This window comes from Oncorhynchus tshawytscha, linkage group LG15, assembly GCF_018296145.1.
Source record: "Oncorhynchus tshawytscha isolate Ot180627B linkage group LG15, Otsh_v2.0, whole genome shotgun sequence".
NCBI lineage: Eukaryota > Metazoa > Chordata > Actinopteri > Salmoniformes > Salmonidae > Oncorhynchus > Oncorhynchus tshawytscha.
The window spans coordinates 38,882,595-38,896,449 of NC_056443.1; the positions used below are offsets into that span (position 1 = coordinate 38,882,595).

The window sequence follows — 13,855 nt, forward strand, 5'->3', positions numbered from 1 at the left end:
TGCCTAGGGGGGCAATTGTGGGAGGGAATGCTGTCACCTGGAGGCAGGTGTTTGTCCCCCTGTGTGCTGAGGGTGTCAGGTTCTTGTCTGGTTCTGGCATTTAGGTCGCCACAGACTAATACATGTCCCTGGGCCTGGAAATGATTGATTTCCCCCTCCAGGATGGAGAACCTGTCTTCATTAAAGAATGGGGATTCTAGTGGGAGGATATAGGTAGCCCACAGTAGGACATTTTTCTCTGTTAAGATAATTTCCTTTTGAATTTCTAGCCAAATGTAAGATGTTCCTGTTTGGTTAATTTAATGGAGTGAGTTAGGTCTGCTCTATACCAAATTAGCATACCCCCTGAGTCCCTTCCCTGTTTCACACCTGGTAGTTTGGTGGATGGGACTACCAGCTCTCTGTAACCTAGAGGGCAACCAGTGGGTCTGTCTCCTCTATACCAGGTTTCTTGCAGGATGACAATGTCTGTATTACCTATTTCTTTGGTGAAGTCCGGGTTCCTGCTCTTTAGGCCAAAGGCAGATGACCTCAGGCCTTGGATATTCCAGGATGATATAGTGAAGGCTTTTTGTTCCATAGAGTGTCCAATGTTGTTGGTTGTGTGGTTTGGCCTCCGGCCAGTAAGTGTGAGCAGAGCCTGCTGAGCATCTGGTACATGCCATTGGTTTGGACTAGTGTAAGAGTGGGGGTTGGGCCTGTTTGCCCGCTCACTACCTGGGCATATGTGTGACTTCCATGTTGAGGCCCTCTTTGCGGGGGTGAGGTGCATGGGGTGGGCAGGAGGGGCATAGGCCTGATCTGAGGGGGCCTAAATGGGGTGTGGGCATGGTTGACGTGGGGGGGTATTGATTGGTTGGGGTGGGGGTGTGAATGTGTCTGTGGGTGCTGTGGTCTGGATGTAAGAACTCTTGGCGTGGGTCCTCTATGTGTAGGTCCAGGGGGTGGTCCCGCAGGTCTGGGAGAGTGTCTCACTGGTCTGGGTGGGGTGTCTATTGATCTGTTGCTCCTGTGTGAAGTGTTGGGGATACGTTTGAGAGCGATGTCCTTTAGAGTCCGGGCAAAGGTGGGCACTGCTGCCTTGTAGAGGTGGACCTGGTCATAGAGGCTGGTCAAGTCCAGGGTGGAGTGGTGGGCCAGGAAAACATTTGGTTTTGAGGCACAGTCATGGGAAATACTTGTGTTTACCTCTCTCTACCTCTCTCTCTCTACCTCTCTCTTTTCCCCTCTCTCTACCTCTCTCTACCTCTCTCCATCACTGTGCAATCAGAGGGAAAACAATTCTAGATCACCTGTACTCCACAAACAGAGACTCACACAAAGATCTCCCTCGCCCTCCATTTGGTAAATCCGACCACAATTCTATCCTCCTGGTTCCTGCTTACAAGCAAAAATTAAAGTGACTCGGTCTATAAAAAAGAAGTCAGATGAAGCAGATGCTAAACTACAGGACTGTTTTGCTATCAGACTGGAACATGTTCCCGGGATTCTTCCGATGGCATTGAGGAGTACATCACTTCAGTCACTGGCTTTATCAATAAGTAGATCGATGACGTCATCCCCACAGCGACCATACGTACATACCCCAACCAGAAGCCATGAATTACAGGCAACATTCGCACTGAGCTAAAGGCTTGAGCTGCCGCTTTCAAGGTGCGGGACTCGGAAGTTTATAAGAAATCCTGCTATGCCCGCCGACGAACCATCAAACAGGAAAAGCGTCAATACAGGGCTAAGATTGAATCATACTACACCGGCTCCGATGCTCATCGGATGTGGCAGGGCTTGCAAACTATTACAGACTACAAAGGGAAGCACAACCGAGAGCTGCCCAGTGACACGAGTCTAGCAGACGAGCCAAATCACTTCTATGCTTGCTTCGAGGCAAGCAACACTGAGGCATGCATGAGAGCATCAGCTGTTCCGGAAAACTGTGTGATCACGCTCTCAGTAGCCAACGATAGTAAGACCTTTAAACAGGTCAACATACACAAGGCTGCGGGGCCAGACGGATTACCAGGTCATGTGCTCCGGGGATGTGCTGACCAACTGGCAGGTGTCTTCACTGACATTTTCAACATGTCCCTGATTGAGTCTGTAATACCAACATGTTTCAAGCAGACCACCATAGTCCCTGTGCCCAAGAACAAGAAGGCAACCTGCCTAAATGACTACAGACCCGTAGCACTCACGTCCGTAGCCATGAACAGGGCGACCCCGCCCTGTGCAACTGGGTACTGGACTTCCTGACGGGCCGCACCCAGGTGGTGAGGGTAGGTAACAACATCTCCACTCCGCTGATCCTCAACACTGGGGCCCCACAAGGGTGAGTTCTCAGCCCTCTCCTGTACTCCCTGTTCACCCACGACTGCTTGGCCATGCACGCCTCCAACTCAATCATCAAGTTTGTGGACGACACTACAGTGGTAGTCTTGATTACCACTTGATTCCAGCCACTTTAATAAGGGAATTGATGGAAATTGATGTAAAAAATATATCACGAGCCACTTTAAACAATGCTACCTAATATAATGTTACATACCCTACATTACTCATATGTATATGTATATACTGTACTCTACATCATCTACTGCATCTTTATGTAATCCATGTATCACTAGCCACTTTAACTATGCCACTTTGTTTACATACTCATCTCATATGTATATACTGTACTCTATACCATCTACTGTATCTTGCCTATGCCGTTCTGTACCATCACTCATTCATATATATTTATGTACATATTCTTTATCCCCTTACACTTGTGTGTATAAGACAGTAGTTTTGGAATTGTTAGGTTAGATTACTCGTTGGTTACTACTGCATTGTCAGAACTAGAAGCACAATCATTTCGCTACACTCGCATTAACATCTGCTAACCATGTGTATGTGACAAATAAAATTGTATTTTATTTTATTTGATGAAGTGCTTTGAAAGGCTGGTAATGGCTCACATCAAAACCATTATCCCAGAAACCCTAGACCCACTCCAATTTGCATATTGCCCCAACAGATCCACAGATGATGCGATCTCCATTGCACTCCACACTGCCTTTTCCCACCTGGACAAAAGGAACACCTATGTGAGAATGCTATTCATTAACTACAGCTCAGCGTTCAACACCACAGTGCCCTCAAAGCTCATCACTAAGCTAAGGACTCTGGGACTAAACACCTCCCTCTGCAACTGGATCCTGGACTTCCTAAGACCATGCCCCCAGGGGGTAAGAGTTAGGCAACAACACATCTACCAAGCTGATCCTCAACACTGGAGCTCTCCAGGGGTGCCTGCTCAGTCCTCCTGTACTCCCTGTTGACCCATAACTGCATGGCACAACTCCAACACCATCATTAAGTTTGCAGACTCTACACAACAGTGGTAGGCCTGATCAACGATACACGTACCATACTACCTCATATATGGCCAGACCAACCAGTGCCCCCGCACATTGGCTAACTGGACTATCTGCATTGTGTCCCACCACCCGCCAACCCCTCTACTGTATATAGCCTCTCTACTGTAAGTAGCCTCTACTAATAGGCTGTATATAGCCTCTCTACTGTATCCCAGCCTCTACTGTATATAGCCTCTCCTTTACGCTACTGCTACTCTCTGTTCATCATATATGCATAGTCACTTTAACCATATCTACATGTACATACTACCTCAATCAGCCTGACTAACAGGTATCTGTATGTAGCCTCTCTACTGTATATAGCCTCTCTACTGTATATAGCCTCTCTACTGTATATAGCCTCACTACTTTATATAGCCTCACTACTGTATATAGCCTCTCTACTGTATAAAACCTCTACTGTATATAGCCTCTCTACTGTATATAGCCTCTCTACTGTATATAGCCTCACTACTGTATATAGCCTCACTACTGTATAAAACCTCTACTGTATATAGCCTCTCTACTGTATATAGCCTCTCTACTGTAAATAGCCTCTCTACTGTATATAGCCTCTCTACTGTATATAGCCTCACTACTTTATATAGCCTCACTACTGTATATAGCCTCTCTACTGTATAAAACCTCTACTGTATATAGCCTCTCTACTGTATATAGCCTCTCTACTGTATATAGCCTCACTACTGTATATAGCCCTCTACTGTATATAGCCTCTCTACTGTATATAGCCTACTCTACTGTATATAGCCTACGCTACTGTATATAGCCTCTACTGTATATAGCCTCTCTACTGTATATAGCCTCTCTACTGTATATAGCCTCTCTACTGTATATAGCCTCACTACTGTATATAGCCTCTCTACTGTATAAAACCTCTACTGTATATAGCCTTTCTACTGTATATAGCCTCTCTACTGTATATAGCCTCTCTACTGTATATAGCCTGTCTACTGTATATAGCCTCACTACTGTATATAGCCTGTCTACTGTATATAGCCTATCTACTGTATATAGCCTCACTACTTTATATAGCCTCACTACTGTATATAGCCTCTCTACTGTATAAAACCTCTACTGTATATAGCCTCTCTACTGTATATAGCCTCTCTACTGTATATAGCCTCACTACTGTATATAGCCTCACTACTGTATAAAACCTCTACTGTATATAGCCTCTCTACTGTATATAGCCTCACTACTTTATATAGCCTCACTACTGTATATAGCCTCTCTACTGTATAAAACCTCTACTGTATATAGCCTCTCTACTGTATATAGCCTCGCTACTGTATATAGCCTCACTACTGTATCAGCCTACTGTATATAGCCCTCTACTGTATATAGCCTCTCTACTGTATATAGCCTCTCTACTGTATATAGCCCTCTACTGTATATAGCCTCTCTACTGTATATAGCCTCTCTACTGTATATAGCCTATCTACTGTCTAGCCTCTCTACTGTATATAGCCTCTACTGTATATAGCCTCGCTACTGTATATAGCCTCACTACTGTGTATAGCCTATCTACTGTATATAGCCTCTACTGTATATAGCCTCTCTACTGTATATAGCCTCTCTACTGTATATAGCCTCTACTGTATATAGCCTCTACTGTATATAGCCTCTACTGTATATAGCCTCTCTACTGTATATAGCTCTACTGTATATAGCCTCTCTACTGTATATAGCCTCTCTACTGTATATAGCCTCTCTACTGTATATAGCCTCTCTACTGTATATAGCCTCTCTACTGTATATATACTGTATATAGCCTCTACTGTATATAGCCTCTCTACTGTATATAGCCTCTACTGTATATAGCCTCTACTGTATATAGCCTCGCTACTGTATATAGCCTCACTACTGTGTATAGCCTATCTACTGTATATAGCCTCTCTACTGTATATAGCCTCTCTACTGTATATAGCCTCACTACTGTGTATAGCCTATCTACTGTATATAGCCTCTCTACTGTATATAGCCTCTCTACTGTATATAGCCTCTACTGTATATAGCCAAGCTACTGTATATAGCCTCTCTACTGTATATAGCCTATCTACTGTATATAGCCTCTCTACTGTATATAGCCTCTCTACTGTATATAGCCACTCTACTGTATATAGCCTCACTACTGTATATAGCCTCTCTACTGTATATAGCCTCTCTACTGTTATAGCCTCTCTACTGTTATAGCCTCACTACTGTATACAGCCTCTACTGTATATAGCCTCTCTACTGTATATATACTGTATATAGCCTCTACTGTATATAGCCTCTACTGTATATAGCCTCGCTACTGTATATAGCCTCACTACTGTACATAGCCTATCTACTGTATGTAGCCTCTCTACTGTATATAGCCTCTCTACTGTATATAGCCTCTACTGTATATAGCCTCTCTACTGTATATAGCCTGTATATAGCTACTGTATATAGCCTCACTACTGTATATAGCCTATCTACTGTATGTAGCCTCACTACTGTATATAGCCTCTCTACTGTATGTAGCCTCTCTACTGTATATAGCCTCTCTACTGTATATAGCCTCTACTGTATATAGCCTCTCTACTGTATATAGCCTCGCTACTGTATATAGCCTCTCTACTGTATATAGCCTCTCTACTGTATATAGCCTCTACTGTATATAGCCTCTCTACTGTATATAGCCTCGCTACTGTATATAGCCTCACTACTGTGTATATCCTATCTACTGTATATAGCCTCTCTACTGTATATAGCCTCTCTACTGTATATAGCCTCTCTACTGTATATAGCCTCACTACTGTGTATAGCCTCTCTACTGTATATAGCCTCTCTACTGTTATAGCCTCTCTACTGTTATAGCCTCACTACTGTATACAGCCTCTACTGTATATAGCCTCTCTACTGTATATATACTGTATATAGCCTCTACTGTATATAGCCTCTACTGTATATAGCCTCACTACTGTATATAGCCTCTCTACTGTATATAGCCTCGCTACTGTATATAGCCTCTCTACTGTATATAGCCTCTCTACTGTATACAGCCTCTACTGTATATAGCTTCTCTACTGTATATATACTGTATATAGCCTCTACTGTATATAGCCTCTACTGTATATAGCCTCTACTGTATATATCCTCTCTACTGTATATAGCCTCTCTACTGTATATAGCCTCTCTACTGTATATAGCCTCACTACTGTACATAGCCTATCTACTGTATGTAGCCTCTCTACTGTATATAGCCTCTCTACTGTATATAGCCTCTACTGTATATAGCCTCTCTACTGTATATAGCCTCGCTACTGTATATAGCCTCACTACTGTATATAGCCTATCTACTGTATGTAGCCTCACTACTGTATATAGCCTCTCTACTGTATGTAGCCTCTCTACTGTATATAGCCTCTCTACTCTCTATAGCCTCTACTGTATATAGCCTCTCTACTGTATATAGCCTCGCTACTGTATATAGCCTCACTACTGTATATAGCCTCTCTACTGTATATAGCCTCTCTACTGTATATAGCCTCTCTAATGTATGTAGCCTCACTACTGTATATAGCCTCTCTACTGTATATAGCCTCGCTACTGTATATAGCCTCACTACTGTATATAGCCTCTCTACTGTATATAGCCTCTCTACTGTATATAGCCTCTCTAATGTATGTAGCCTCACTACTGTATATAGCCTCTCTACTGTATATAGCCTCTCTACTGTATATAGCCTCTACTGTATATAGCCTCTCTACTGTATATAGCCTTGCTACTGTATATAGCCTCACTACTGTATATAGCCTATCTACTGTATGTAGCCTCTCTACTGTATATAGCCTCTCTACTGTATATAGCCTCTCTACTGTATGTAGCCTCTCTACTGTATATAGCCTCTCTACTGTATATAGCCTCTACTGTATATAGCCTCACTACTGTATATAGCCTCTCTACTGTATATAGCCTCTCTACTGTATATAGCCTCTCTAATGTATGTAGCCTCACTACTGTATATAGCCTCTCTACTGTATATAGCCTCTCTACTGTTATTTTTCACTGTCTTTTTACTATTGTTTTATTTCTTTACTTACCTATTGTTCACCTAATACCTTTTTTGCACTATTGGTTGGAGCCTGTAAGTAAGCATTTCACTGTTGTATTCGGCGCACGTGACAAGTACACTTTGATTTGATTTCTCAACTATGCCTATTTTAACTGTTTTTGATGCTTCTGTTTTTCTAATGAGCTCCACGAAGCTTAACTTCACCCTCTCATGGTTTTCCATAACTTTGACCTACTACAGTAGTGTGCTATACGTCAAACAACATGTAGGCCTTCAGTACTCTACATAACAGAATGAAACCTTGAGTGAACTGACTGCAGCCCGGATTTTCTCTGCCTGAATGAGGAAGTCCGGAGGGGTGGGTTCGACAATGACACCGTATATAATCGCGCCCCTGCTCTTCCTCCTGCTTCACTCCCCGGTCCCTGCGAGACGCTCAGGTAAGAACTTTATGCTTCTCCACATTGGCCTACACGTCTTTATGACTATTTGTTCTCTTTGGTGATTTGTGTTACATTCTACCTTTTAATCCCACTGTGAAGATTTTATGCAGTAGCCTCAGAATGTTGAGAATGTTGGTTCCTCTTCTCCGTCTCCCTCTCGTCCACCCCACCCCACCTCTCCCTCTCATCCACCCCACCCCACCTCTCCCTCTCGTCCACCCCACCTCTCTTCTCCGTCTCCCTCTCACCCACCCCACCTCTCTTCTCCATCTCCCTCTCGTCCACCCCACCTCTCTTCTCCATCTCCCTCTCACCCACCCCACCTCTCTTCTCCATCTCCCTCTCGTCCACCCCACCCCTCTTCTCCGTCTCCCTCTCACCCACCCCACCCTCTTCTCCGTCTCCCTCTCGTCCACCCCACCCCTCTTCTCCATCTCCCTCTCGTCCACCCCACCCCTCTTCTCCTCTTCTCCATCTCCCTCTCGTCCACCCCACCCCACCTCTCTTCTCCATCTCCCTCTCGTCCACCCCACCCCTCTTCTCCGTCTCCCTCTCGTCCACCCCACCCCTCTTCTCCGTCTCCCTCTCGTCCACCCCACCTCTCTTCTCCATCTCCCCCTAGTCTATAGGTGTTTCATAGTAAAATCAGTGCTGTAGAACCATGGCGTGGGATGAGTATATAGGCATCCTGATGTCGGGAACACCTCCCTTTGTGCAAGAGGCAGCGATCTACGGTTCTGAACCGGGGAAGGAGTCGGTCTGGGCAGCAACACCTGGAGGTCAACTGGCTGGTGTGACGGTAAGTAGGCTAGCTAACGTGTGTGTGTGTGGTGTACCTAGTCATAGGTGTTTAATTGTGGTGGCTGTTGACTAGTTTGGGGGTTTAATGTTTCCTGGCAGCTCTGACATCAGGGGTGTGTTTTTCTGTAGTTGACCAACCAGGGAGTAGCCAACTGACAGGGAGGGGTGGAGAGAGAGAATTGCATTACTTCGACAATGTTAACATGTGTTTCCCATGCCAATAGAGCCCTTGAATTCAATTGGAGGGGGCAATTTTGACACGGTCACATCAACATGCAGTTGGTTCTGGTTCTTTATAAACAGTATAGAATATTTTGTCAAGTTCTTACTCTCTGTGATCTTGTATTGTGAGGACTCTCCTGACTTCTGGCAAAAGTGTTCAAACGAGACTGTGGCATTACTTAAGTATTCATACTGCAGAATGGTGTCTGTGCTAGTTCCGTGTTTTCAGTTAGATTCTCAGCTCCTTATTTGGTCATGTTGCACACAGCAACTTGAGACACACACACACACACACACACACACACCGCAACATATAGGAAGTGAAGAGAGCCTCTTCTGAGCCACTTCCCCCATCGAGAACGTCTGCCACACACACCTACAGCCAGTCACATGAGGAGCATGAAGATGTGTGTGTGTGTGTCACAGACATTTTCAGGGTTTGGAAAGCAAAGGGGGGTGGGTGTGGTGTTTGTAAACAAACCTGCAGTCTTTCTCCAGAATGCTCTAACTCTGTCTCACACACAGACACACACACACGCACGCACACAAATGATTGAGCAAACAGTAGGCATGCAGATTACCCAAGAACAGGGTAGATCTCCAGGAACAGGGTAGGGTAGATCTCCAGGAACAGGGTAGATCTCCAGGAACAGGGTAGATCTCCAGGAACAGGGTAGGGTGGATCTCCAGGAACAGGGTGGGGTAGATCTCCAGGAACAGGGTGGGGTAGATCTCCAGGAACAGGGTAGATCTCCAGGAACAGGGTAGATCTCCAGGAACAGGGTAGGGTGGATCTCAGGAACAGGAACAGGGTAGGGTAGATCTCCAGGAACAGGGTAGATCTACAGGAACAGGGTAGATCTCCAGGAACAGGGTGGGGTAGATCTCCAGGAACAGGGTAGGGTGGATCTCCAGGAACAGGGTAGATCTCCAGGAACAGGGTAGGGTGGATCTCCAGGAACAGGGTAGGGTGGATCTCCAGGAACAGGGTAGGGTGGATCTCCAGCTGTAGAATAACTCTACTACCACTAGGTGGCACTGCAGGGTGTTGACGGCAACAGAGACAGAGGAGTAGCAGTGGCATTTGGCATTGAATGTGACTGTTAGTGAAATGAGTGAGCTTCTGCATAGCTTGATGATGAGTTGATTAGTGAACTCAGCTGTGTAGTGCGAAGGCACAAACAAAAAGGTCCCTCTATCACCCTCTCTCTAACTTTTCTACCATGTGTAATGTGTATACTGAATGTCTGTAGACCATTGAAATGTATGAGGGATGCAGCCAGTCCTCCAGGTTGTGCAGCAGCTCCTACATTATTTGATGAGAACTCTGATGGGTCTGTGTGTTTTATGACAAAGTATTGATTCCCTCCCCCAGGTTGCAGAGATCAAGGCGATGATTTCAGTGGATCGTTCTACTCTCTTCGCCAGTGGTCTTTCTCTCGGTGGGAACAAGTGTACTGTCCTGAGAGATAATCTCCACACTGAGGGGGACAACACTTTAGATGTTAAGATGAGGCCCACTGCTACTGATCCCTCCTCCTACAGCATCACCATCGCAAAGACTGCCCTGAGTACGAACCACAACACACACACACACACACACACACACACACACACACACACACACACACACACACACACACACACACACACACGTCTTCTGTACATCATCAGATGTTGTCCTGTATTGGATTATATTGTTTATTAAGGACACCACCCGGGACAGTTTTGGGTACACAACCCGGGACAGTTTATTGGGTACACCACCCAGGACAGTATATTAGGTACACCACCCAGGACAGTTTATTAGGTACACAACCCGGGACAGTTTATTAGGTACACCACCCAGGACAGTTTATTAGGACACCACCCGGGACAGTTTATTAGGTACACCACCCAGGACAGTTTATTAGGTACACCACCCAGGACAGTTTATTAAGGACACCACCCAGGACAGTTTATTAGGTACACCACCCGGGACAGTTTATTAGGTACACCACCCAGGACAGTTTATTAAGGACACCACCCAGGACAGTTTATTAGGCACACCACCCAGGACAGTTTATTAGAGACACCACCCGGGACAGTTTATTAGGTACACCACCCAGGACAGTTTATTAGGCACACCACCCAGGACAGTTTATTAGGTACACAACCCGGGACAGTTTATTAGGTACACCACCCAGGACAGTTTATTAGGTACACCACCCAGGACAGTTTATTAAGGACACCACCCAGGACAGTTTATTAGGTACACCACCCAGGACAGTTTATTAGGTACACCACCCGGGACAGTTTATTAGGTACACCACCCAGGACAGTTTATTAAGGACACCACCCAGGACAGTTTATTAGGTACACCACCCGGGACAGTTTATTAGGTACACCACCCAGGACAGTTTATTAGATTAGGTACACCACCCAGGACAGTTTATTAGGGACACCACCGGGACAGTTTATTAGGTACACCACCCAGGACAGTTTATTAGGTACACCACCCAGGACAGTTTATTAAGGACACCACCCAGGACAGTTTATTAGGTACACCACCGGGACAGTTTATTAGGTACACCACCCAGGACAGTTTATTAAGGACACCACCCAGGACAGTTTATTAGGCACACCACCCAGGACAGTTTATTAGGTACACAACCCGGGACAGTTTATTAGGTACACCACCCAGGACAGTTTATTAGGTACACCACCCAGGACAGTTTATTAAGGACACCACCCAGGACAGTTTATTAGGTACACCACCCAGGACAGTTTATTAGGTACACCACCCGGGACAGTTTATTAGGTACACCACCCAGGACAGTTTATTAGGTACACCACCGGGACAGTTTATTAGGTACACCACCCAGGACAGTTTATTAGGTACACCACCCAGGACAGTTTATTAAGGACACCACCCAGGACAGTTTATTAGGTACACCACCGGGACAGTTTATTAGGTACACCACCCAGGACAGTTTATTAGGGACACCACCGGGACAGTTTATTAGGTACACCACCCAGGACAGTTTATTAGGTACACCACCCAGGACAGTTTATTAGGTACACCACCCGGGACAGTTTATTAGGTACACCACCCAGGACAGTTTATTAAGGACACCACCCAGGACAGTTTATTAGGCACACCACCCAGGACAGTTTATTAGGTACACAACCCGGGACAGTTTATTAGGTACACCACCCAGGACAGTTTATTAGGTACACCACCCAGGACAGTTTATTAGGTACACCACCCGGGACAGTTTATTAGGTACACCACCCAGGACAGTTTATTAGGTACACCACCCGGGACAGTTTATTAGGTACACCACCCAGGACAGTTTATTAGGTACACCACCCAGGACAGTTTATTAAGGACACCACCCAGGACAGTTTATTAGGTACACCACCCAGGACAGTTTATTAGGTACACCACCCAGGACAGTTTATTAGGTACACCACCGGGACAGTTTTTACACCACCCGGGACAGTTTTTACACCACCCGGGACAGTTTTGGGTACACCACCCAGGACAGTTTATTAGGTACACCACCCGGGACAGTTTATTAGGTACACCACCCAGGACAGTTTATTAGGTCACCACCCGGGACAGTTTATTAGGTACACCACCCAGGACAGTTTATTAGGTACACCACCCAGGACAGTTTATTAGGTACACCATAATATTTGTTCATATTGAAAAAGCTAATATGTTCTAAAGGAGTGTCTCTCTCTTTCTATCCCTCTCTCTCTTTCTATCCCTCTCTCTCTCTTTCTATCCCTCTCTCTCTTTTTATCCCTCTCTCTCTTTCTATCCCTCTCTCTCTTTCTATCCCTCTCTCTCTTTCTATCCCTCTCTCTCTTTCTATCTCTCTCTCTCTTTCTATCCCTCTCTTTCTTTCTATCCCTCTCTCTTTCTATCCCTCTCTCTCTCTTTCTATCCCCTCTCTCTCTTTCTATCCCTCTCTCTCTTTCTATCCCCTCTCTCTCTTTCTATCCCTCTCTCTTTCTATCCCCTCTCTCTCTTTCTATCCCTCTCTCTCTTTCTATCCCTCTCTCTCTCTTTCTATCCCTCTCTCTCTTTTTATCCCTCTCTCTCTTTCTATCCCTCTCTCTCTTTCTATCCCTCTCTCCTCCCTCTCTCAGCTCTGATCATTGTTAAAGGGATGAAGGACATTCCTGGAGGAAAGATCAACATGAAGGCCTCCAACATGGAGACTTACCTGAGGAACGCTGGCTACTAACGCTTGACCCCTGACCCCGACACTCCCCTTAGATGCTGGTCTTGGTTCAGTTTAGCATTCCCCACTAATGCTTAAGGTTAGGATTGGGGGAAGCTCATCTGTGCCTAGTGGAAATGTCATCCCAGCAGCCTCAGTGCCTTGTTGTTTTTGATGATGATGATATGCAAATGATCAAACATGTGAAATTATCATAGTGGCAAATAAACAGATTTATTCTAAGAAAATATTTATTTTGACTGCTGATTTAATTATTTATTGAGGAGAATGTACTTACTGTGATGTGTAGTTAAATGACTAAAATGTTAATGGTAAGTGTGTGTCGGTGTGTGCTCTCTATCTGTGTCTTTCTCTATATCCATATGTATAACCAGGTCACGCTGCACTGTTCAACCTGGGGACTGTTAACCAACTCAACAGTTACATATGTACAGCTAACTACGTACAGTTTGGAAAGAATTCAGACCTCTTGAATTTTCCAGATTTTGTTACATTTCAGACTTATTTTAAAATTCATTCAATTGTTTTTTCCCCCTCATCTGTCTACACTCAATACTACACTCAGTCTACACGAATGTATTAAATAAAACAACTGAAATATCACATTGACATCAGTATTCAAGCCATTTACTCAGTACTTTATTGAAGCATCTTTGGCAGCGATTACAGCCTTGAGTCTTCTTGGGTATGACG

The 13,855-nt window shown here is 44.9% G+C and overlaps 1 protein-coding gene across 1 annotated transcript; it reads left to right on the top strand.

Annotated features, from left to right (window-relative positions):
* The first annotated feature begins 7,766 nt into the window (after window positions 1–7,766).
* Window positions 7,767–13,391, top strand: LOC112250578 (profilin-1-like). The gene is made up of 4 exons (XM_042298566.1): window positions 7,767–7,901; window positions 8,527–8,703; window positions 10,303–10,498; window positions 13,068–13,391. The coding sequence occupies exons 2-4, from the start codon at window positions 8,566–8,568 to the stop codon at window positions 13,163–13,165; spliced, it is 432 nt and encodes a 143-aa protein (XP_042154500.1). The 5' UTR covers window positions 7,767–7,901; window positions 8,527–8,565; the 3' UTR covers window positions 13,166–13,391.
* Window positions 13,392–13,855: the final 464 nt, after the last annotated feature.

What these genes read in the sequence shown, in the direction of transcription:
- LOC112250578 (XM_042298566.1), top strand. Translation starts at nt 8,566, where the DNA reads ATGGCGTGGGATGAGTATATAGGCATCCTGATGTCGGGAACACCTCCC. An exon ending in GTCAACTGGCTGGTGTGACG is followed by an intron (nt 8,704 to 10,302) that starts GTAAGTAGGCTA and finishes TCCCTCCCCCAG; the next exon opens with GTTGCAGAGATCAAGGCGAT. An exon ending in CATCGCAAAGACTGCCCTGA is followed by an intron (nt 10,499 to 13,067) that starts GTACGAACCACA and finishes TCCCTCTCTCAG; the next exon opens with CTCTGATCATTGTTAAAGGG.